Here is a 25,749-nt window from a genome sequence, read left to right on the forward strand (position 1 = left end):
TTTGCCATTAACTTTTTTCTTAAACTTTTTTATTGTGAAAAACATCAAAGCTAAGAAAAGGGAAAAATACATGTCAACTTCACTTGTGTTCAGGACTTAATGCTTTACGGATTCACTTTATGGATTCACTTTACTCCCTGTGTGTGTGCTATGTACATGCGTTTGCATGTGCCTGTTTGCATACATATGCTGTGCACGTGCATAGGTATGTGCACTTGCACACGTTAGTGTGCACTTGCTCACGTTAGTGTGTGCATGGGCATATGCGTGCATGTGTGTTCATATGCTGGTGTGTGAATATATTTGTGCTGTGCACCTGCATATGTTTGTGTGTGTGCTGTGCCCGCCTGTGTGCACAACTCTGTGTTTGCTGGAACCATTTGCAGATATATCCACACGCAGCTGCTCTAACAATCCTGCGTAGCCACGTAAAGATCACAGATCTCAGGGATTTAAATGGATGGAGCAGGATGTCCTGACACAGAGTCTGTCTTCCAATGACTGTGACTGTCTCAGTAACATCCTTCACACCTTCTTTAAGCCCCATTCAGGGTCCAGTTTAGACCCCCATTACATTCAGTCACCTGCCCCAGGTCCCCTAAAGCTACAGTGTCACAGTTGGAGAGCCTGGCCAAGGCTGGGGGTGCCCCTCCTGTTGGCCTGGCCTCCAGGCTCTGCACTTGGCTCCTGTGTTCCCATCTCTCAGCCAGGCCCCAACTTGGATGGGGCCGCCACCTCTTTCCTCACAGGGTCCCATCGCCCAGTCAAGGGGGTTCATTCTCCCAAACTCAGCATCAGGAGTGGGGGCGTGAGAGTCCCCACTGGGTTTTCTTCATGTGAGACCTTGTGCTTCTGAAAGAGCAGGCGCCCTGCCCTCGGGGGTGGGGGGTGGGGGGTGACATGCGGCCCACGATGGGCAGGTGGGTCACCAGGTGGGGCGAGCCAGTGTGCAAGGAGTTCCACGGTGGGTTCTCCTCTCCAACGGCTTCTGTGCCCTTACCTCTCCCCGTGCCTCCCCTCTAAGACAGCGTGGTGCCCGGGACCAGAGCCATGGGAGCCGTCAGCCACCGTGCCCTCTACACACACAAACACACACACACACACACACACACACACGCTGCAGGGAAGCAGGACCTGAGTGCAGGTCTCTCAGCGGCCCTGAGCGCCCCGCCCGGAATCGGCCAGCGGAATGGACAGACTGGATCTCCCGGCCTGGACCATGCAGGACTGTCCTGCCTGGGCTTCCAGTGTGGCCACCTCCTTCTGGAAGCCTGGGAGGCTGGAATCAGGCCACTTCTTGTCTGGCCTGGCAGCAGACTGGGCTGCACTCTCAGAAGTTCGTGGCTCACCCGTGGATCCTGACCATCAGGTGGCCAGAGATATTGGTAACATTTCTGTTTTGCCTGTTGAACTGTTTAATGACAAAGATTTTGTTCACTTTCCTGATGCAGGTGTCCAAAGATGAGAGACCCATGTGTGTGATCTGTACCTCCTATGAGATCAGCCCTAAGCTAGTTTAAACATGATCAAGTTCTGTCTACACGGTAGATTTAGACCTCTGTATGTCCTGTCTACTGATTATGTTTAGAGATGACCATGTGTTGTCTATACTAAGAAGATTTAGACCTGACCATGTTCTGTGTACGCTAGGACTATGGGAACCCGGGTAGAAACCCAGCCTGGCCTCAGTACTGGGAAGCTCCGTGCCTGCATCTGAAGGTCAGTGCTTAGATGTCTGGGGTCTGGAGCTGAGGTGGGCTTGTCTAAGTAACAGCCTCTCTTCTGAGTGTGGTTACCTGGTCCTCCCAAGGGTCAGTGCTATGGTCGGGGCCTTAGTCTTAATCCCTGCAAGGTTCACGTTCCCTGGGGCTCGTGGAGAATCCGCAGGAGGGCTACCTGGCAATAATTCCAATTCACCAGCACGTGCATGGTGCGTAGGGAGGCAGGTTTAGCTGGTGAATTGATTGCAGGGCACGCAGATCTGGCAAAAGGCCGATGGGTAACAGCTGAGGCTGCTGCTGAGCTCTCCTTCCAGTCTACCGTCCCTACTCAGAAGCCTCCAGAGCTGCCCCTCGGCTTTCAGCCCCGCTGTCCTGTGAGTTATCTCAACAAGTATGTGAGACAAGAAAGGACTGAGCCTGCCAGAACCAAGTAGTGTGTTCAACTCTAGCATGAAAGCTTTAAAAACAGGTAAAATCAACAGAACCAAAGAGAAAAGAGGAGGACATCTCTGGGATAAGTGTGGGGAGAGGAGACCCACCTGCCACTTTTTCCCATCCCAGGAGTTCCCAGGAACACAGCTTGTTTCCACATGAGGGGAGCCACCAGCAGAGCCATGGTGTCCTGACCAAGGGGACATGTCACCCCAGGTGCAGGGTCTGGGGAGGTGAGGTCACCCTGGAGACTGTGCACATGTGACCCCAGTTGGGGGAGTCAGGGGGGGCGGTTCACCCTGGGACTGTGGACATGTGACTCAGGTGGAGGGGTCTGGGTAGGAGGGGTCACCTGTTGAGAGAGAACGTGTGACTTTAGATGCAGGGTCTGGGGAGGTGGGGTCACCGTGGTGAGTGTGGACGTGTGACCCCAGGTAAAGGATGTGGGGAATGTGTGGGTCTCACCACATCTGCATGGGTCAGGATCACATGTACAGGGAGACCCCATATGTGCTCTTTGCCTGCAGTGTGTCTTTTCCCCTTTGAGATTTCCAACCTCTGCATTAAGGGTGTTGCCCTGATTAACCTGTGGTACCTTTTCTTCTCTTAATCTTCTCACATTCATATGAGGTCAGGCATGTTTGAGTGGGTTGCTGCTCTGTGTTCTGGTGAGTGACAACACTTGGTGGTATCATATTAATAACATATCATATCATATGTCTAATCTATGGGGGTCACCACTGCCTGGGTACCTCTGGACAGAGGTCAGGTGAGCACAGACTAGCCCCCCCCATAAGAATTGTCTCCCATGTGCCGTGTGAGGGTACCATGATGGCCCCTAAGGTAGGGGACTGTGTCTGGGCCTCCGACATTTGTGACAAAGGGGAGTCGAAATGGAATCTCAATGAACAAGACATTATTTTAAGAATTTATTTTAAGTGAAATAAAACACACGTCACATACCCTTTACCATCATCACCATTTTAAGTGCACGTTTCTGAGGCATCAGATCTATTCACTTTCTCGTGGAGCCATCACCACCATTCCTAGAACTTTTCATCTTGCAAAACCAAAATTCCACAACCATGAATGTCTCACTCCCCATTCCCTCCCACTGCCCCTGGCACCGATATCCACTTCAGTCCCTGAGTTGTGGACTCCAGGTCACCCACTGGAGTGGAATCCTGCCGTGTTTGCTGATGGGTCACTTTGGAAGAGCTGACTTTCAGTCTGAAGCTCTACCTGTTTGCATCTGAAGAATCTGCATTTAAGGAGAGGGTGTATGAGGAAGGGGGTGTATGAGGGACAAAGGTGTCCAGCGTGCAGATGAGCCAGGACCTGACCAGCTGCCTTTTGGGTCCTCTGGTTCCGTCTCTTGGTCTGTGCCTCATCTGCATCATCACTGTCCCCGCTGGCACCCCTGGGGTGTTGTTGTCTGAGTGAGATTCCCCTGGTGCCCCTGCTCTCCTTCCCTCCTCCTGCTGGTTGGGGAGGAAACTGCTTGCTGTGTGGTCTCTGCTCCTGAGGCAGGAAGGACCCTGCAGCGTGGACCTGCAGAGTGTGGGTGTGGTCCCAAGAGCATGGGACCCACATAGGACACAGCATTGGGGCATGACAAGTGCTAGGGCTGCCTCATCACTGACAGGGAATGTTGCCAAGATCCTGCTCGGGAGGGCGTGGTGGGTGGCCTGGGACCCCAGAAGCCCCATTCCTATCCTGGAGCTTGGAGAGTGCATCCCCATGGGCTCCAGATTCACCCCATATCTCAGCCATATCCCTCTGTCCTGTCTTTGAACTCAGGAAAATGACTTCTACTGATCATTGTCCACAACATAGGCCTGGTCCTGTCGGTATTAAGATTCTTTAATTTAGGCGTCCTGGGATAGCAGCTCTTTTTAGGCCTGAGAAGGAACAGCTCAGGAGTGTACAACAATTTCAGATGAAACTAACATTCAGTGACTATCTCTATAGTGCTAGGTTGTTGACTTCTATTAATCACTATTCTCCTGGTTTTAGCTCTGATGTGGGGATTACAGAGGAGTCAACATTTAAATCTTCATAATCTGTGTATTTGTAGCATCAGTATCGTTACTGACCCATAGTTTTTATGGTTTGGGAAGAGTTATTGATTTCATGTATCATGTAAAGGTTTCACAATGATGATAGGGCAATTAACATTGCAATAATGGCTGGTAAATTGTTCAAATTTTCTCTACCTGTGCATCTATTGTACGTATATGAGTTAGTTTAGTTGTCAATATTAGTGAAATAATATAGAGGACTAGAGAACTTCTTTTAAAAATCACTATTAATGTGTGTGATGAAAATGTAAAAGTTCTTCCATAATCGGTGATGTTGTATCTTGAGAGCCTAAATGAAATTGATATGCCTTCGTGATATACACTATTTTAGCCTATAATTTAACTTTGAAAAATTTACATCACTTTTTACTTTTATCTCATTTATTGAGAAAGACATAATTGTTATGCTGTTGGCTTCAAACTGCTTGAAGAGGACTTGAGTCCTTCCTTATTTTACATTTACATAGGTAGGATCTTCAAATATAGGATATGGTGGGGGACATCCGTGCAACCATTCTAGGTTAGGAGTAGCCGTTTCCACTGCTGAGACTTCTCGTTTGGACACAAATGTTTTTCACAGTATGAAGATTATTAGCATTACTGCTGCTACTGAGAGGAATGAGCCTAAAGACAAAATATTCCATGTTGTGTGTGCCTCAGAGGAATGTAGTAACCTCCCTGAGAGGCCAAGAAAGTGCTGCAGGAAGTCATATTTACTACTACAAATATACCTGTGAAGTGAGTTTTGCTACTGCTGAGTTAACTGTGTAACCTGAGAATAGTGGGAATCAGTGTAGGAAGCCTCCTATAATAGTGAAGACTGCTCCCATGGACACTACGTCATGGAAGTGTGCTACTACATAGTATGTATCCTGGAGGACAGTGTCTGGGGATGAGTTGGCTAAGATGATTCCTGTCAAACCACCTACTGCAAAAAGGAAACTAAAGCCTAAAACTCATAATAGAGTGGGATCTTATATAATATTACCTCCGTGAAGAGTTGCTAATCAGGGACTTCCCTGGTGATGCAGTGGTAAAGGAATTGGCCTGCCAAAACAGGGGAAACGGGTTCAATCCCAGGTCCGGGAAGATTCCACATGCCGCGGAGCAAAAAGCCCGTGTGCTACAACTACTGAGCCTGCCCTCTAGAGCCCGCGAGCCACAGCTACTGAGCCCACACGCCAGAGCCTGTACTCTGCAACAAGAGAAGCCACTGCAATGAAAAGGCCGCACACCACAACGAAGAGTAGCTGCCGCTCACCTCAACCATAGAAAGCCCACGTGCAGCAACCAAGACCCAACACAGCCAAAAGAAAAAAAAAGAAATATTAAAGAAAGAGTTGCTATCCCTATGGTAAACATATGATGGGCCCAGAAGAGAAATCCTAAAAAGCCAGTAGACATGACTCATACTATTCCCAAATAGCTGAAAGGCACTTTTTTGCCCTAAATAGTATGTAATGATATGTGAGTTTATAACAAACCCTGGTAGGCCATGAATACAGACTTCAGGGTGACCAAAGAATCAAAATAGGTGTTGGTATAGGATTCGGTCTCCACCTGCAGGGTCAAAGAAAGTAGTGTTGAGATCTCCATCTCTTAACAGTATGGCAATTCTGGCTTCTCGGACTGACATTGGTAATTATAGTAATATGGCTATATTTGGGGAAGATTAAACAAATAATGGTGTTTGGTATTGGGATATGACTGCTGGTTTTGTATGAAAGACTATAATGATAAAATTAATAGCACCTAGAACTGAAGAGACACCAGCTAAATGTAAGGAGGAAATGGTTACGTTGACAGAAGCTCCTGCATGGGCCAGATTGCAGGCTAGAGCTGAATACACGGTTCCACTGGTACCAGGACCAGCTTCTACTGTTGGTGATATGAGTAGGAGTAAGAATCATGGGGGAAATAGTCAAAAGTTTATATGATTTATTCGGGAAAATGCAACCTCTGGTTTCCTATTTATTAGTGGCCCAAGTCAGTTTTCAAACCCTGCAGTATAATGGATACAACTATAAAGAAAATTATTACAAGTGCAGGGACTGTTATGACTACCTTACAGATCTGGGCATCTCCAAGTAGCGCTCCAGGTTAGCATATCTCAGCCTGGATTAATATACTTAAGGTGCTGCCTGCTACTCCAGCTCAAACACCAAATAGTAAATACAAAATGTCGATATGTTTGTGATTTGTTGAAAATAATCAGCAGTGTATGAACAGAGGTAAAATGACTGAGCTAGCTTTAGACTGTAAATGTAAAGACAGAGATTGAGCCCTCTTTGTCGCAAACCCTGTGGTGAATCACCAAATTGAACTGTAATTTCAGAGAAACAGCTTCAATTCTGCCAGAGATTTTCCTGCCTTTTTTTTCTTTTTTTCTTTCTCAAATGAAGGAGGAGCAGATTGAAGCCAGTTGACTAGAGGATTTGCCTGTTAACTAAAGTTTACTGGGGTTAAAACTCATCAATCTCCTAAAGATTTGGCTGAATTACAATGTTTGCTTTACATTCAGTTGATGTAGGATGAAGTCTTGCAATCCTTATTTTTAGGAATTAAGTAAATTTTACTTGTTTAGGGTTATGAAAGCTCTTGGTCTGAACTGACCTAAATTCCTAGTCCAGCACTGATAGAATGGGTTTATGTGTAGTAATCGTGTGGATATTATGATTGGTAATGATAGGAAGGTTATTTCATTGTATGTTCAAATTGTTTTATTTTTCTGTTGTTTAATGAAGGGAACATAGTTAGTGATGTGGAGTATGTTAGCTGCAAGCAGAAATATATGTTGAGGACGGCTATGATGGCTATCAGTGTTGGTAGAATGATGTTATCATTTTTGTTATCTCTTGGATAATTATTCATTTGGGTAAAAACCCTGATAGTGATGGTGATGTCCTAATGATACTATAATGGTGAGGAAAAGGATTGTGAAGGGAGATGTTTTATCTCACGTGTGTGATAATGATACTCTTGTAGTACATGATCTGGGCATAAATAAGAAGAAGAGAGTGTTGTTATGATATAAATTAGTATGTTTAGGATTGTTATAATTGGAATATACTTTATAATAGCTGTTATTCATCCTATATGGGCAATTGATGAGGAGGGTGTAATTTTTTCCAGGTGAGTATGGCTAAGTCTGCCTTAGCCTCCAGCTATGATTTATAATATCACTATGATTAATAGTAAATTTAGGTTGATTGATGGTGACATGTGGTATAAAACTGATAGGGGTGCACTTTTGTCATGTAAATAGCATCAGGCCTGCTGTTCATGGAATGCCTTGTGTTACTTCAGACACTCAGAAGTGAAATGGGGAAAGTCCTACTTTTGTGACAAGGGCGATTTTCATGAGGGTGGATGCTGCTGGATTAAAGATTTTTGTTATTCTTTGTGTTCTTTGACCAGAGTATATTAGATTAATGATAATAGCCATTATAAGTAGTATTGATGTGGTGGATTGTTTTAGGAAATATTTGTTGGATGCTTCTGTAGCTTATGGATTCGTGTTTTTTATAAGAATGGGGATACCATTAACCAGTGTGAGTTTCTTATACAATTATATTTCCTGAGATAATAGTCAGTAGAATGATAGTAAAAACAATGAGAGTTTACTAGTACAGGAAGGATATACGACAACATTTTGGGGGTATGGGCCTGAACCTTACTAAGAGAACCATACTATATAGCATGTGGTGTAATGTGGTAGCATGAAGAATGTAAAATTCTTAGGAAGAATTAAATTCCAGGAATAAGAGCATTGAAACTTCTATGATTTACTCTATCAAAGTAACTCTTTTGTCAGACATATTTCTTAAGTTTGTGGTGGGTTGCCTGGTATGATGACAGGTAGTGAAAACTCTCATATACATCGGGCTAATGTTAGTAGTGAAAAACTTTTTATAAGAGATGTAGATGTTGATCATATCAAAAGTGTGGGTAGGATGCTCAAATTCATAGAAAGGAGATTGTTAGATGTGTTTTAATGATGACTTGGGATGTATATAATTCTGGCACCTAGGGATTGTCGAATGCTCCTAAAAATAGATTGTTGTGGAAATGTTTACTATAAGGAAATTGACATATTCTCTAGGAAGGACAAGGTGAGTGGGCCTGCTACATTTTGTACACTGAAGACAATTACAGGTTTTGATTCTACTTCTGTTAAATCAAGTGGGGTTTCATTGGATTTCTGCTACTGTGGAGATAATCAAATTCTGGGTAGCGGTCAGGAGAAAATTAGTCATAAGTGTTCTCGTGTAATAATTACTGTTGAAAGTGTAAGTGATCCATTTATCAGTAAGACTGAGAATAGAATAACTGCTACATTACTTCATATGAGATTGTATGTTTTACTGTACCTAGGTCTCCAATGAGTGAGTATTTTGAATCTGAAGCTCATCCAGATCTGAGGATGGAAAAAATGGCTAGGTGTGATATGGCTAATATAAATAGTATGCTTACATTTATATAAATTAGTGGATAAGATATGGGAAGAGGTATTCATGTTGTGAGAGCCAGGGTTAAGGCTAGCATTGGGGCAATAATATATAAACTGATGGTGTTGATGGACATAGTAGTTCTTTAATAAGTAATTTGGATGCCTCAGCAATGGTTTGTAATAATCCATGGGGGCTGATGATTGTTGACCCTTTCTGGATTTGCATATAGCTTAGGATTTTCCATTTAGTTAATATGAGGAATGCTATGGTGAATTAAATTGGGTCATTTGTGAAAGAATGTTGATTATAAACATATTCTTAGGAAGAGGACTTGAACCAGTGCAGTTAAAGGTTTCAGTTTTACATAATTACTGGGCTCTGCCAGCGTAACAAACCCTGTTCTACAGTAGGGTATGTATAAATTAATTGAATGTAGATTATATCATCATTTAGTTTGAAGACATTTTGTAGAGTAAGCCGTATTACTCTTGTCCTTTCATACTGGGAGAAATCTGCACTGGATAGAAACCAAGCAGGATGACTCCAGTCTGAACTCAGATCACGTGAGACTTTAATCGTTGAACAAACAGACAGTTAATAGCAGTTATACCATTGAAATGTCGTGATCCAGCATCAAGGACATAAACCATATTGCCGATATGAACTCTAGAACACAATTACACTGTTATCCCTAGTAAAACTTGTTCCGTTGATCAGTGTTTTAGAAGAACAGGTGATAAAGCATTTTGACTAGCTAGTCTAAATTTTAATCACTCAGAGGTGGTTTGATTCTCCAAAAAATAAATGGTGCACGGACTCAAGGCACACCGGCTTCAGTAGTTGTGGCGTGCAGGCTCAGTAGTTGTAGCCCCCTGGCTTAGTTGCCCCGTGGCACATGGGATCTTCCCAGACTGGGGATCAAACCCATGTCCCCTGCATTGGCAGGCGAATTGTTAACGACTGCATCGCCAGGGAAGTCCCAGAATTGCAGTCTCCCTTTTAATATACCTTAAGCCCAAAGAATCCTTGGAAAATTGTTACAGAAAATAAGACAATAAAATATTGTAAGGACTATAACAGAAGCATATAGTACACAGTTCATATAGACACATCCCAAGCAGTTACAAAGTATATTAAAAGGGAGACTGCAATTTTAAAGAATAAGATAAATTATACCGACAAACTCCCAATCTTTCCTGAAACGTTGCAATCTGAAACCCTATTGTAGGAAGCAGAAGATTCCAGGAGACATTCTACAAATGAAGGACTCTAAACCCTGTGGGTGGATAAGGAATTCTGGAAGGAAGGTATCCTCACCCAAGGAGAGCAGTTTCCTATACTTCTCTAACATCACATCTGATCTTGGTCCAGGCATTCTCACTCCTCTTGAGAGAAATGTATGGGCACATCCTGGAATGTCAGCAGTCCCTGAAATTAAAAGTACACATACCGTGTGGCCACGGGAAGAGTTCATAATGTGACCCAAGAAGAAAACAGCAAGTTAAGAGAATTGGTTTTAATTTAGAAGAGTGTCTTCAATTATCCACTAATATATATATATATATATATATATATATATATATATATATTTTACAAAGTAAGTTCTCTATCTTATTTCTAACTACAAGAAAAGAGTATGGCATGTGATCCACAAAACCAGTATAGAGACTATACTTATCTGGAAAAGAAATGATAAAATGATGGTTTCAACACAGTCATATGCATTTTTGAGTGTTTTATTTATATCAAACTGGATAAAATGTGTGTATATCTCAGACAGAAAAGACATGTCGAGGTAGAAATGAAACTTTCAACTATTCATGGGTACAAAAGTACACTGGGGAGATTGTAAAAGTGCAGATTGTGATTCAGTAGGTCCGGTGGGCCTGAGTTCTATTTTTTTAACAAACTCATTTTTAACTAGTGATGCCACAGTCTCTGACATTAACCACAATTGGGAATAGCGGAGACATAATAAGGACAGGTAAAAATTCAAAGTTAACTTTGAACTTAAAGTGTTTTATGGATTTTACAAGTTTAATAGAATAGGAAGCACAGCAGCAACAATCATTAGTGAATACTTACTCCAGAGCGCTTTTCTTTCTAACTTTTTTGTGTAGGATTCCAGGAAAAAGGCCTGGGCTGCGGTCACAGTGGGCGGGGCCCCCAGGCCGGGCCGCCCCTCCAGGACCCCCGTTGGGGCCCTGCGCTCCTGGCGGCTCCCTCCCCCGGAGCCCCCCTCCCTCCCGGAAGGCCTCGGGGCAGAGCTGTCCCACCCCCTGCGCCCAGAACGTAGCCCGCGTTTCCGCAGAGCTGGAACTCCCGGCTCGGGGTCTCTTCCCTCCGCCGTCACGGAAGTGCCCCGGAGCCCGAGGGGAGGGCGGCCTCGCTGAGGCTGCCGGCTCTGGAGGGGCCCCGGCGGCCGAAGCCGCGACAGTCGTGGGGACGGTGGGCCGGGTAAGTGGGCGCAGACCGTCCGCCTGGTCCGGTGCCCTGGCGGCAGGGCAAGATCAGCTTCTGAGGGGCAGGGGTTCGCTGCCACCCGCCGCTGCTGTGCAGAAAGAGCGGCCCCCAGCGTGTGGTCCCGGGGAATTTCGGTCCCTCCTCTCGCCCCTGCCCTCGGCCTGGCTCGCGGGGCCTGGGGGGCGTGGGGAGGGGGTCGGCCTGAGCGTCCTGAGGGGAAACGGGGCAAGGGAGGCGCAGGGTCCGGCTGCAGCGTCAGCGCCCCTCCTCCCGACTGCGGGGAAAGCGGCTGAAAACTCCTCCCGAGGCTCGCAGGCCCCTTATATAGACGAATCCCTCTGCGCTCCTTCCTCCCTGAGCTAAAGTACCGGCGGGAGGGGACAGGGCAGGGGACTGGCGCAGGTAATGGGGAACATCATGGGTCTGCGGCATGTGGGATTTTCCCGGACCAGGGCTCGAACCCGTGTCCCCTGTATCAGCAGGCGGATGCTCAACCACCACACCACCAGGGAAGCCCTGAGGCAGGGGTATTAATTAAGTCACAGGAACTTCTTCCTGGACCCACAGGATTCAAGATGTTAAGGAAATTGACACTTGTCCCTATCCTGGCTCAAGTGTTCGTTGTCCTTTCAGTGCTAGGTGGTGTCCACCAACACCCGGCTCAGAGAGAAGAAAGAAAAAGACAAGAGGAGAACCCGAGGGAGTAGAGAAAATATAGAGCCATTTTATTGCTAAAAATGTTTTTCCAAAAACAAGGGCATTTTTGTTTTGAAGAGACGAAGGTCTGTAGTCCTTGAGGCGGGGCCTGAATACCACCAGACGGGCAGCCCTCATAGTGCTCGAATTCTCCTGGAGATTCGGTAGAGCTCCATTGTTGCCCTGGCGTCTTCCACCGAGTTGTGTCCCAACTCGCTGTCCTGCAGACACAGGTACAGAGTGGGGACTAGGGGTGCGGCTGAATCCAGGCGCCCATGTGACCCGGGCCTTCCCTGCTCACACCCTGACTTCCGGGGCTGAAGTGGGTCAGTGGGTGAGTCTCCCCAGGCCTCTGACACCCTGTACTCAGCAGGTGGCTGGAGCAGGCCTGGCTTCACCCATTAGCACTAGACCCAGGCATGGCCAGGCACAGAATCCAGCATCCTGAGGGCCAGCCTGTGCCCTCCAGGTGATTACGATCCGCTGGGTGTGGGCCGGGCACTGCAGACTGGGCCTCCGACCGAGAGGGGCTGAAGCAGTTCTCACAGGGAGCCCCAGGGCACCGAGGAATGTGGACACAGATGTTTCTAAGGGGCTCCTTGCTCAGCACGTGAACAGGGCTCTTCAGTGAATCCACGTGCTGACACTCTGTCCTCGGTCCTTGGTGCCACAAGCCCAACAGAGGGGCCCAACCTCAGGCCCATCCCCTGACGTTCCTGCTCCCCAGCCAAGCCGCCCCCAACTCCTCAGGCTGGGGATCGGACTCTCCCCTCCCCGGCGCCCCGTCTCTTGCCTCCTCCACTAAGACGCCCCCGTCACACTCCACTCAGACCTGGTGTCCTGCCTGCCCCCCGTCCTCCGTCCCTGCTCCAGGACACCTGCCCTCCCCTCTGTGGACAAGCCCCACAGATGTGCTGATGCTCAGGTCTCGGGCCACCCTCCGTTCAACCACGAGTTTCTCAAGGATGGGCTGGGCCTTGCTCGCCCAGGTGCTCAGCCTCTGGTCCAGCCTGGCCCAGAGCAGGTGCTTCATAAACATCCACTGAGCTGGAAGGGCCCATGTGTGGCCGCAGCTCCTAGTGTCCAGCCCGCCTCCCTGGGCCCTTCCACCTCGGTGAGCTCCCAGGCCCCAGCACAGGCCTGCCGGCTCCTGGAGACTGCTTTGCCTGTGGGTTTGAGCTCAGGGTCCCTCTCTCACTTTTGGAACCCCCCTCATTGGATATCTGCCGCTTTCCTATCTGGGGGGCAATTCCAGAGGCTTCTGCCTGGGGCTCTGGGGGGGCCTGCTCTGTCTGTGGCTGCAAGTGCTGAGGAATTAGGGCCCTGGGAGCAGCATCAGTTCCTGCCTAAAGGGAGGTGTGTGTAAGTAGTGGGGCACCCTGGATACATCTGCGCTCTGTGCTCTACACCATTTCGCAGAGTTGGGCAGGGGGATTAAGCTTCAGTTACCCACAGGGAAACTGGCATGATTTTGAAAACACACAAAAATGCCTTGATTGGGTGCCTTCCCTTCCCTGCTGCTCATCCTCGCTCTACCAGGGCTTCCTGGGTCAGCTCTCACATAAACGCCCTGCCCTCCTGGAGAAACCCCTACCCTCTCACAGCACACAGCCTCTCAGGACTAAGGGGAGGCTGAGCATCTTTGGGGCCAAATATTTGCTCCGCAGCTACTGGGAGACTTTACAGTCCTAGCGGGAAGGGCCAGGCCCCCAGAGCCGGCAGTCTGGCCCCAGCCTGGGAGAGGGGTGGTCCTCACCTGGATGCACCACCCAAGGAGGCGCTGGCTCAGCACGCGGAGGGAGACACGCCGGCAGTACAGCAGGCCGGCCTCACGCCAAAGAAGCTTGTCCGCGGTCGTGTCGTAGATGGCGTAGTTTCTCATGTTCTCCTTCAGCGCCTTGAAGTCGTGCTTCAGGTCATGACCCACCACCAGCTTGCCTCTGAGGAGCTGCAGAATCTGGCCAGGAAGACACACACCCTACACGTCACCCAGGGTACTTCAGGTGGGTCTGGGGCAACTTGGTGCCATCACGGGGGGGCTGGCCTGAGCTGTGTGACTATGAGCAAAGTCCTCCTGGACTTGCTGTGTGACTATGAGCAAATCACCATCCCTCTCTGGGCTTGGAACATATATATCATCGATAAAATGAGGAGACTGGACCAGGCCCCTTCACCCTCAACAGTTTAGCGATGCCGGAAGGCCCATCACAACTCCTTCCGTGGTTTCTGTGTGATAGCAATGGCCATGGTCCCATGAGCCAGGCATTCGTTGTGCATCACATACATTATGTCGTTTAATCCCTTTAACAGCCCTCCTGTGGCAGGCGGGTTGACCTCCCAGAGATGCCCACTCCCTAATCCCCAGGCCCTGTGAACATGTTACATGGCAAGGGAAAATTAAAGTTGCAGATGGACTTGAGGTTGCTAATCAAATGGCCTTCTTTCTGGATGATCCAGGTGGGCCCAGCATAATCCCAAGGTCCTTATATGTGGAGGTCAGAGAGATCTGACATGTGAACTGGACAGGCTGCCTCTGGCTGTGGAGGTGGAGGAAGGGGCTGAGAGTTAGGAACAGGGGCAGCCATAGAAGCAGGCAAGGGCAAGGAAACAGATCCCCCTCCAAAGGCTCCAGAAATGAACACGGCCCTACTGACACCTTGATCGCAGCCCAGTGAGACCCACATCGGACTTCTGAACCACAGAAGTGTAAGACAATAAATTTTCGTTCTTTTAAACCACCCAGTCTACAGTTCTGTTATAGCAGCCATAGAAAACCCATACAGCTATGAGGGAGGGTTGTGTTTAACTGAATTTTGCAGTTGAAAAAACTAAAGTGCTAAGAAGTGGAGTAATTTACTCAAGGTGACTCTGATGAATTTAAAATATTTGCAGATTCCTTGACACTCCTCACAGAAAAGATGGAGTCTAATTCCCCTCACCTTGAATATGGGCCGGGCTGTGTGACTTCTGATCTCTCTGTGGGGCCAGTGTCCCGGGAGCCCTGAATTACCCTGAAGCCACCATGCTGGGGGACCACCCTGACGTAGGGAGATGTGCCCAAGGAGCCCCAGCACCAGCCACGGCACAGGTGGGTGAGCGAACCATCCTGTGATTCTAATCCCGGGCCTGCCAGGTGCCTCAGCCAACCAGCTGTCCCCGTCTGCCGAGCCCTGCCCAGATTGCAGATGCCTGAGCGACATAAATATTGACACTGTTTGGAGCACTAGGTTTTGGGGTGACGTGCTAAGCTAAGTCATTAGATAACTGGGACAAGTCACACGGCTAGTTCGTGGCAGGGCCAGCCCTCAAAACCAGCTTATCACCACCACATTATACTGGAAGAGCCGCCTGCTCCAGGCCTCCGCCAGCCCAGTGGCCAAGCTGCAGAGGGCAGCCCTCAGGGTGCCCCAGTCCTGTGCCCTGCACGTATTCCCAGGTCTCCGTTCTCACCTCCTCTCCCACGGTGGCCCTATGGAGAGCCTCGATCACTGGCCACACAGGTGGGTCACCTTTCCTTCCCTTGGCTGCCACTGGGGAGGACGGAAGGGGGCCCTTGGGGCGAGCTGTACCAGGCGCCAGCTGAAGGGCAGCTCATGGCCATCTCAGGCCCACCTAGGACAGCTCTCCGGCAGCCTTCGTCTCTTCCTCTGTGCCCCAGGAAGGAGCCCTCTGGATGGCTAACGCCATCCCGTGTCCTGCTTCTGCTTCTAGTGGCTTCCCCAGACATCCCATGGGGCGTTTGACTTGCTCCCCCTTGTGGCCACTTTGCAGAAAGAAGCTAAGGCTCCAAGAAGCAAGGTGACCTGTCCACGGTCACAGCACTGGAGGCAGAGTCGGTCCATCCACCGTCAACAGGTAATGTCACCAGCCTGCCCCACCGGTACCATGGTTTTCTTGGGGTCCTCCTCCGGACAGGCCCTCGCTCAACCTAGGGACTGGAGAAAGCACTCAAAGAATAAAGCTGGGCCACTCCTGAGGGACACCAGTTCTTGTCACACTTGGGCTTAGGAATCCCCTGGTGAATCTCACCAAAATCTGGATTCGGATGTGGGATTCTGCATTTCTAGCAGGTGGTGCTGATTCTGCTGGTCTGTGGGTCACCCTGAGTAGTAAGGGCGCACGACCTCAGAGCAGCGGCTCGAGGGGAATCCTACGTGTGGAGGAAAGGGCTCAGGCAGCACGCAGTGGAGGGGTAGAGGCCCAGGGCCAGTGGATGTGGCTGTGCTGGGCAGCTGTGGGTCACACGCCTTTCCTTGCTGACATCCTTTATGTTTCTGAACAATGGGGCCTGTTTTCCTGTCTATGAGCTGACTCAGGCCCAGTTCACACAAAGCTCTGAGGGGACTGTGCCACCCTAGAGTCAGCCACAGCAGCCGGTCCCAGGCCTAAGAGGGTGGAGTCATTGTGAGATAGATTCCTGGGAAATACATCACTTCCCGAGCCCCTGGGTCCCGGTGGTGGCGGGGGGAGAGGGGTACATTCAGGACCATGAGACTCATCATGAGACAAATAAGAGGTGGACAAGCAGAAGGAAGGAAGAAGCAGGGAAAGGAGGAGAACAGTCTGTTTAGCAGAGAGATGCCAACTCTTCAGGACAAAGATGCTGGGCACCGGGCAGGGAAAGGCTGCTGGGACTCGCTCTGTGGTCTCAGGGAGGTCGAAGATGGTCTCTGGGCTTCAGTTTCCCCATTTGTAAGGTGAGGGCCTGGGGAGGTGAGGCTCCACGGACTTTCTGTGGCAGGGCTGGGAGGGAAACCCAGGGTGGTGTGGAGGCCAGCTGGAGGGGCCTCAGGGCTGTGTGACCTGCTGGCTTCGGACCTGCCCTGAATCAGTGTCATGAGGCAGGTGTGTCAAACACAGGGGAGGGAGGCTCAAATTCCTGGAAAGAACTGGAGTGGGTGGGGGAAAGGGACATGCATCGATCTGTTCTCATTGCCGGGCACTGGGCCAGGTACTTTCCTCACCTCATCATGGAGCCTCTCAACAAGGATATTCTTAGTGTCGTTTTATAGTGAAGGGGGTTGTGGATCAGAGAGGGTAAGAGGCTTGCACAGGTCACACAGCTGGTGAGTTGATTGCTGAGATGCGGTGTCCGGATCTGCCTGACCCTGTCACTATTATCAGAGCTGTTATTATTACTACCTACTGAGAACCTAGGGATTATATTAGCATTATTAATTTCAGGGTGGAAATTAATAATGTCTACTGCTGGGCCCATGACGGCACTCACTGAAGATTTCTTGAATCAGGAATATGGCCCCTATGAGGCGGGGATTGTCATACCATCTTACCAACAGGGGAGGGGGGGGTGCCAGTGGTGTGTACCCATGTCACGCAGAGGAGTGACAGGCCCTGGTGTCTGCCCGAATTCTCTTTCCACTGTGTTTTCCCTCTAGTCCAAGTATTTCCCAGGCCTGATCAAAAAAATCAGCCGAGACCCTTGTTAGAAATCCAGAGGGCAGGCAGGGCGCTACTCCAGACCTGCAGAATCAACACCACCAGGGGAGGGGCATTAGCAAATGTTCCAGGGTATTCTTCCCATCTGCCAAGTTTGGAAATCCCGGCATGGATGCCTGTCCAGCCCCTTAGAGCCCACTGCTCCCATCATGCATCTATTCTTCCATCTGCCCTTTCATTCATTCCTGGCTGCCAGGAGACATGATTATAAGGGACTCTGAAGAATGTTGCCCTTGTGGAGGCCCAGGTCCCCTACTGTCATCTTCAGGAGCGGCCCCGGTCCCCCTCTTTCCTTCCGTGCCCTGCCAAGTTCTCTGGGTGCCCCTGTCCCCAGCTTCTGTCTGCTTACCCGGGGTAAACCTGGATGACGAAGTCATCCTCCTCCATCTGGCTGAGCCCCAGAGAGACCTGCCAGGTGCTGGGGCCCCAACAGGGCACTCCGACCCAGGCAAGGGCTACAGCACTGGTACAGCTGAAACCAGTCCCTGTTTACAAGCTACTGTGGCTTCCTTTCTGTTTCCCACCTAAACCACGATGCCACACAAGATTTAGTTTCTTTATCTGCAAACTAAGAGTGTCATTATCATTCCCCAATCCCAGTCATGGGCTGGATGCTACTCAGCATACCAGGTTAACATTAAAAGAGCATTTACTTACAAAAATGAGTTACAGTCTATGGACAATTACCGTTAGATTAAAAAATGAATTAAAAGAGCATTGACCTGTCAGGTGAGAGCCCTGCATCTGAGCACTGAGTTGTAGCCCAGCTTGCTGTGTGTCCTTAGCAAGTCACTACCCCTCTCAGGATCTTGGTCTCCTCGCAGGTTCCTTCCTGTGCTGACAGTCTGATCTGTGGGGCTCTCTGTAGAACAGGGTTCTCAGCCTTGGAACTACTAACATTTGGGGCCAGATACTCCTTTGGTGTGAGTGTGTGTCCTGTGCATTGTAGGATGTTCATTCAGCACCATCCCTGGCCTCAAGCCACTGGATGTCAGTAGCAGCCTTCCGCACCTCACTTATGACAATCAGAAATGCCTCCAAATCCTCTTGCACTGTTGGTGGGAATGTAAATTGATACAGCCACTATGGAGAACAGTATGGAGTTTCCTTAAAAAACTAAAAATAGAACTACCATACGACCCAGCAATCCCACTACCGGGCATATACTTGGAGAAAACCATAATTCAAAAAGACACATGCACCCCAATGTTCATTGCAGCACTATTTACAATAGCCAGGACATGGAAGCAACCTAAGTGTCCATCGACAGATGAATGGATAAAGAAGATGTGGCACATATATACAATGGAATATTACTCAGCCATAGAACGGAATGAAACTGAGTTACTTGTAGTGAGGTGGATGGACCTAGAGACTGTCATACGGAGTGAAGTAAGTCAGAAAGAGAAAAACAAATACCATATGCTAACACATATATATGTAATCTAAAAATAAAAAAAAAGAAAGAAAAAATGTCAGAAGAACCTAGGGGCAAGACGGGAATAAAGATGCAGACCTACTAGAGAATGGACTTGAGGATACAGGGAGGGGGAAGGGTAAGCTGGGACGAAGTGAGAGAGTGGCATGGACATATACACACTACCAAACGTAAAATAGATAGCTAGTGGGAAGCAGCCGCATAGCACAGGGAGATCAGCTCGGTGCTTTGTGACCACCTAGAGGGGTGGGATAGGGAGGGTGGGAGGGAGGGAGATGCAAGACATATGGGGACATATGTATATGTATAACTGATTCACTTTGTTATAAAGCAGAAACTAACACACCATTGTAAAGCAATTATACTCCAATAAAGATGTTAAAAATAAAAATTAAAAAATAAAATAAAAATACCTGATCTTACTGTAAAAAAAAAAAATGCCTCCAGATATTGTTAAATGCCTCCAGATATCGCCTCCGGATTTGCCCTTGTGGGCAAAATCACATCTGCACTGAGAACCACCGTTCTGGATGACAGTGAGACCTATAGGCATCAGAAGTTAACAAGGCAGTTACCTTGCATTATAAAAGCAATGTCATCCCATTATAAAAAATAAAAAACAGAAAAGGGGGTGAGAGCAGCCCCCTCAAAATCCTGTGCCTCGTGGCTGCATGGGCCCTAGGTGGACTGGGGGGCTCAGTGGCTCCCTGGAGGCCGCCTGGCTTCTAAGGCCTGGTCTATGGCTCACTGCTAGCCAGGCCCACTTGCAGGAAGAGACAGGCTGGCGAGCCACCTTTGAAAAAGGACTGCAAGAAACCAATGCCTGGTGAGCTGGTGGCTCAGCTGAGAGGTGTCGCCTGGACTTGTGGGGTCTGATAAATGGCTAATAGGCTTCTGCCCTTTGGGGGCTCCCCAGCACAGCTTGGGATCTGTAAGCCTGGTCTTTGGGATTAAATACTGTGGGTGGGCTTCCCTGGTGGCGCAGTGGTTGAGAGTCCGCCTGCCGATGCAGGGGACACGGGTTCATGCCCCGGTCCGGGAAGATCCCACATGCCGCGGAGCGGCTGGGTCTGTGAGCCATGGCCGAAGGGCCTGCGCTCCGCAACGGGAGAGACCACAACAGTGAGAGGCCTGCGTACCGCAAAAAAAAAAAAAAAAAAAAAAAAAAAATACTGTGGGTGATGAGTGAGGTCAAGGTGCCTCAGCGTCCTCGTTCATGAAAACAGATGATGGCGGTTGCCTCATACCACAGTTTCACTCCCACGCTGCGCCGACACTACCCATTCGTACATCAGGCACTTAGCCTTCACAGTGCGCATTTACACACTTTGATCACAGGATCAGAACATCACAAAGCAAGCCCTCAGGCCAGAAGTTGAGTCTCTGCTCCACCCCTTTCTTGGACAGTTTGCTCAGCCTTGTGCCTAAGTTTGCTCATCTGCGAAATGGGGTGATGATACTAGTTAACTACCTCCCGGGGCTGCGGTGGGGCCTAAAGGTAGTGGGGTATGACAAGTGCTTAGAACAGGGCCTGGACATGATGCTGGATACACCTGTGCTGCTTCATCACCCCTGTGTTACAGAGGATCCTACTGAGGGGCACAGAGAGGTTTAGCAACAAGCCAGAGGACACAGGGCAATCAGGTGCCAGAGCTGGGATTGGACCCACATCCAGCCAAGTCTAAAGACAGTGTGCTAAAAGTCCGCATGCCCCAACTAAAGATCCTGCATGCCACAACGAAGATCCAGCGCAGCCAAAATAAATAATAAATAATAAAATAAATAAATAAATATTTTTAAAAAAATAAATCAAGACAGTGCTTGCTCCCTGCCCCCTGGGCTGTACGTGTATTACTGTATTATGACAGCAAAGGCCAACACGAGGGCAGAGGCAATTCTCTTCCACACAGCTGCCAGAACTCCTGTATTGTGAAAATCGATTCAACTCCAATCCCACAAACATTCTCAGGGCACCTTCTATGTTCAAAGCACAATATCCAACCTGGGGCAGATAAAGTACATGGCAGGAGCTGTGGAGCTAGACAGACCCGTGTGTGTGGCTAGGCAAGCTCTAAAGCGTGTGGGCTATGGGAGTTCCCTGGCGGTCCAGTGGTTAGGACTCAGCGCTTCCACTGCAGGGGGCACGGGTTCTATCCCTGGTTGGGGAACTAAGATCCCGAAAGCCAGGCGGCACAGCCAAAGAAAGAAATGAAGTGTGTGGGCTATAGCAAGGAGGGTGAGACCCCCAGGGGGGTAGAGTTGTGGGTGGGGAGGGTGAGGAGGTCGGGCAGGGCATCACACAGGACTCCTCTGGCCTGGGCCTGCCAGAGTGGCAGTATTTCTACGGAAAGGGATGGGGCATGGGAGAGAGTAGGGTTGGGTCTGAAGCACGGTGGGCGATGGCTGAGCTGAGAGAGAAGGCAGAACAGGTAGGTAGGTGGTATTTAGAAGACCATGGACGTTGGGTTGCCGGGCCTTAGGCAATGGGAACCTTGGAGGTACTTGAACCAGGGGGTGGGGATGGGAGCGGGGGCTATGATCTGAGCCAGGCCTGGGGAAGTGTCTCTGGCAGCAGGGTAGAAGACATGGGCAGGGAGCATACGTTGTGCAGCAGGCAGAAAACGAGGGCCAGAATCTAAGACCGAGGTTCTCAAGGGAAGTTGGAGAGGGGACGGGTTGTAAAATTTGACTTTCTGCCTTGTTCTCTCCACAGGCACATTGATGACCATCAGCCATGAACCAGGCACTGTGCTTAGGGATACAGACAACATCACTACACCCAACCTACACAAGGCCAGGAAGGAGGCATTAGTACTCCCCCTTCACTGATGAGGAAACTCAGGCTCAGAAAGTTTCAGTAACTTGCCAAATGTCACACAAACCAGTAAGTGATGGAGCAGGAAATGTGAACCGCAGATGTGGTTCCAAAGAGCTGCCTGGTCTTTAGATCCCCGCCTCCCTCCTCGAACAGCTGTTAAGTGCCTACTCTGGACAGCACTCCTTTTTATACACTGGAAGGGCCCGGCATAATCTCCAACTGAGAAACAAAAGCATTTTGGCACCAAGTCTGGATGAGGACCGAGGTGTCCTGACTCCCAGGCCAGTGCTGGAGGGCGTCCAGGGAATCACATTTCTCTTCTGCCCTTTCTGCTGCTGGGATGGGGAGGGAGGCTGGGGAGGAGGAGAAGGGATGATGGGGCCAAGCCGCCCACCTGACTGCTCAGTGGGGATTTGAGTGTGGGCAGCTCCATGTAGTATCCCTGGGTCTCCCATCGGCACCTAAACCACACCACCTTTCTTCGTGTTGCCCTCCCCTTCTCGGTGACTCACCTTTGTTCTCCTCTGTCCTAATGTTTCCTTCTTTCCGATCCTCTGGATGCTACTGATGACTAAGGCACTGCTCCCTGGGGTCTCTAACTCTTCTCTCTGCTGCCATCTCTTTCCTCACTCCCATCCATCTCCCCAGCACCCCCGTTCAGGTTTTCTTGACAGTGGTTTTGATCCTGCCATGCTCTTGCTCAAGAATCTTCAGTGGCTCTCTATGGCCCACTGAGTTGCATACACAGACTCCTCCCTCCCCTTTGGCAAATAGCACCAGCCTCATGGAGCCTTTCCAGGACCACCCTGATGTACTCTGCCCCCTCCTCAAGGCTCCTTAGTACCCTCTTAGTACCTCTAGAACAGTGCTGTCCAATAGAAAGAAACATAACGTGAGCCACACATGTAATTTTAAATCATCACCAGCCATATTTTAAAAGGTAAAGAGAAATAGGTGAAATTAGTTTTAATGTTTTATTTAACCTAATATATAAAAATATATAAAAATACTACCATTCTACATATAATCTATATTTTTAAATTATTGAAATACTTTATGGTTCTTTTTTCATTCAAGTCTTTGAAATCCAGTGCATATTTTACACTTACAGCACATCTCAGTTCAGACAGACCAGCCACTTTTCAGGTGCTCACCTGTCACCCGTAACTGGTGGGACCCTACTGGACACACAGCTCTAGAGGTTTTGAGCCTTCCACATTCTAGTTATCTGAACTTGTGCGAGTTGCTTAGTGTTACGGGTTGAATTGCATTCCCCCTCAAATTCATTTGTTGAAATCCTAACCCCAACCACCTCAAAATGTGACTTATTTGGAAATAGGGTCATTGCAGACGTTATTGTTAGGATGTCATAATGGAATAGGTTGCGTCCCTAACAAATACAACTGATATCCTTATAAAAAGGGGAAATTTGTGAGACATGCACACAGGGAGAATGCCATGTGAATATGAAGGCGAAGGTTGGGGTGACATTTCTCCAAGCCAAGGAACATCAAAGATGGCCAGCAAATTGTCAAAAGCTAAGAGAGAGACACAGAACAGGTTTTCCCTTGCAGCCTTCAGAAGGAAACAGCCCTGCTGACACCTTGATCTGGGACTTTTAGAACTAGTCTCTAGAACTGTGAGAGAAGACATTTCTGTTGTTTAAGCCACCCACTTTGTAGTACTTTGTTTCAGCAGCCCTACCAAATCACTGTTTCGTTCAAGAAAGCCTCAGTTTCCTCATCTGTAATATGGGGACAACAAGGAAAGAATCCTAACAGCTAACAGTTTTTGAGTACTTATACAGGCACTCTCTCCAGGCCCTTTTCCAATCCTCACAATAATCCTGTGAGATTGCTGCTGTCATCACCCCCATTTTCTTTTCCGGATGGTGAAATGGGGTACAGAGAGGGTGAGGAACTTGCTCAAGGTAACTTAGCAGGTAAGGAACAAAGCCAGGATTCAAACCTGGCCCTCTTAGTTCTGAGCTAACAGCTCCTGAAGACACTTTTGGCAGACTGTTTTGTGAGGCATGAATGAGCTCCTGTATGGAGCTCAGGAGAGCATCCAGTGAGTAGCCAGTGCTCAGAAAACAGGGGCTATTGTTGTGGGCTTATCTCCGGCACCTGGAGCCTGGCACACGTGCAGTATGTGGGATTGAGGTGAACCTCAGTTCTCTGTGTTCTTCATGAACTTCCCCAAGGTGAGTTCACCTTCCCATGAGTGGCTAACCCTGGTGCCACTTCTAGAGTAGTTGAGTTTCGTTTTCTTCTAGTGATTCAGAGAAACAGAAAGTAGACTGGAGATGTCACAAGTTGAAGGGCAAGAGAATGGGAGACTTTGGTGTGCCACACCCATCTCTATGAGTGGATGGCCTGTGGTGGGTCTGGGAGCAAGCTCTCCCTGAGCTCAGTGGACTCTGGCTGGCCTGTCCTTCAGGACCAGGAGGGCGCCCTGCCAAGCGCCCAGCCAGTGAGGGCCTCCACCCAGGACCCATCCCCCATTTCCCCCACAGGGCTCCTCAGAGGCAGCTGGTATAGAGGAAAGAAGGAGGAATCTAGCCCCCAAATCAGTGTGCAGGGAACAGCAGGCAGGACTCAGCTTCCCCATCGTAAGACCAGCAAGGTGTACCAGATGCCCCGAAGGCTGCTCCCAGACACGAGTCTAAGGTTGTCTGATGGCAGGAAGCCTCAGGGATGTGATGGACACACCAACGGGTTTCTCATGCTCTGGTGCTCCCCACGCATGGGTGGCAGGGAATCTGACATGGCTGGGGTCACAGGTCACAGCTCCGGCAACCAGGGGAGGTGCTGGGGAAGTGTGTATGTTGGGGTGGGGGGGGTATATGTGTGTTGGCCTGGATGGCATATGGCCCTTCTCTTACCTCCAGCCTGGCCACGGCAAACGGGGTGGCCCCCTCCATGTTCTGAGCTGTGATCCCGCTGACGGGGGTTCTGTAGTCGGTGATCTCGCCCTCAGGCCGGATGAACTTGTCGTAGAGCACGGTGCCGTGGTAGTCCACGAGGCTGCAGCGAGCCAAGCCGCTCTCCCTGAGGGGCCCCAGCCCCACCATCTCGCAGTCCATGGCCACCACATCTATGCCTCTTGCCATGTTCCACCGGGACCCTCAGATGTGCTGGAGAGGGGGTGGCAGGAAGGGCATCACATGAGGGCCAGCTGAGACCCCAGGCGTCCTCAGCCACCTCCCAGCCAGCCTACACCCTCTGCCCTGCCCTTTGTCACAAACACCACCTGGCACAGAAGGAAGTTGGCCTCTTGCCACCCCAACTGGCTTCTTCAGCTGGCAGTCCCAGGGCCTCTCTCTGGTCCTGCCTGGCAGCCTCAGGACCAGGATACCCCCTCCCAGCACCTCCCCTGACTGCTACCCCGGAGAAATGCCTTGAACCCACCACCCTGTCTCCCACTCTCACCGGCCTGCCTCTCTGGTGCCCCTTCTCAGCTACTGCAGTTGCTCTTAGCAGTGACTCATCTCTGACTTCAAGCCGGGAATCCTGACCCTGTTTCAGTTTCTGGTTTGGTATCGAGTGAAATCAGGGGCGGGAGGCGGGGCACGTGGACTGGGCTGCTTCATCTCCTCGGGCGGCCAGCAGGTGGGGAGCTCGGTGTCCCGAGTCAGAATTGACGAAGCCTGCCGGCTCCGAGTCTGGGTGTCCCATCTTTGCCCCTGCCCTCCACCTAATCGCTCAAGCCCTCCCCCTCCTCGGATGACGCAGCTGATGTGGATGGAGTGGATTGCAACATCTGCCTTTCATTTCTCACCCTCTGCCCGGGGAATAAACTTCCCCAGGACTGGAGCCCAGGGAATGTCCCACAACTTCCGGGGCCACCACCAATCTGACAACTCTGTGAGGTATGTATGTATGTATGTATTTAATTTAATTTAATTTAATTTATTTATTTGGCTGCACCAGGTCTTTGTTGTGGCATGCGGGATCTTCGTTGCGGTATGCAGGCTCTTAGTTGTGGCATGCGGGATCTAGTTCCCTGACCAGGGATCGAACCCGGGCCCCCTGCATTGGGAGCGTGGAGTCTTAACCAATGGACCACCAGGGAAGTCCCTCTGTGAGGGTCTTTTATGGGGGCAGGGAGAGCTGGCTCTTGGGACACTGAGGTTATTGATTGGGAAGGGCAGGAGAAGGTTGGGGTGCAAGGGGGACTAGCCCCCACTGCT

The 25,749-nt window shown here is 49.5% G+C and overlaps 1 protein-coding gene across 1 annotated transcript; it reads right to left on the bottom strand.

Moving 5' to 3' along the window:
* Nucleotides 1-11,849: 11,849 nt before the first annotated feature.
* On the bottom strand, nucleotides 11,850-25,235 carry ISG20 (interferon stimulated exonuclease gene 20). Its single transcript, XM_081227365.1, has 4 exons — nucleotides 24,989-25,235; nucleotides 24,442-24,693; nucleotides 13,601-13,801; nucleotides 11,850-12,065 (listed from the first exon to the last, which is right to left on the bottom strand). Exons 2-4 carry the CDS (start codon nucleotides 24,667-24,669, stop codon nucleotides 11,979-11,981), a joined length of 516 nt encoding a protein of 171 aa, XP_081083491.1. The 5' UTR covers nucleotides 24,670-24,693; nucleotides 24,989-25,235; the 3' UTR covers nucleotides 11,850-11,978.
* Between the last annotated feature and the right edge of the window lie 514 nt (nucleotides 25,236-25,749).

This window comes from Mesoplodon bidens (genome assembly GCF_964165515.1).
Source record: "Mesoplodon bidens genome assembly, chromosome: 3".
Taxonomy (NCBI): domain Eukaryota; kingdom Metazoa; phylum Chordata; class Mammalia; order Artiodactyla; family Ziphiidae; genus Mesoplodon; species Mesoplodon bidens.

Bases quoted from the DNA above. Each gene is read 5' to 3' on its own strand.
- ISG20 (XM_081227365.1), bottom strand. From the start codon at position 24,669: ATGGCAAGAGGCATAGATGTGGTGGCCATGGACTGCGAGATGGTGGGG. The intron at 13,802-24,441 runs GTAAGAGAAGGG...CTTCCTGGCCAG, and splicing joins TTGCCGTGGCCAGGCTGGAG to ATTCTGCAGCTCCTCAGAGG. The intron at 12,066-13,600 runs GTGAGGACCACC...CTGTGTCTGCAG, and splicing joins TCCTTGGGTGGTGCATCCAG to GACAGCGAGTTGGGACACAA.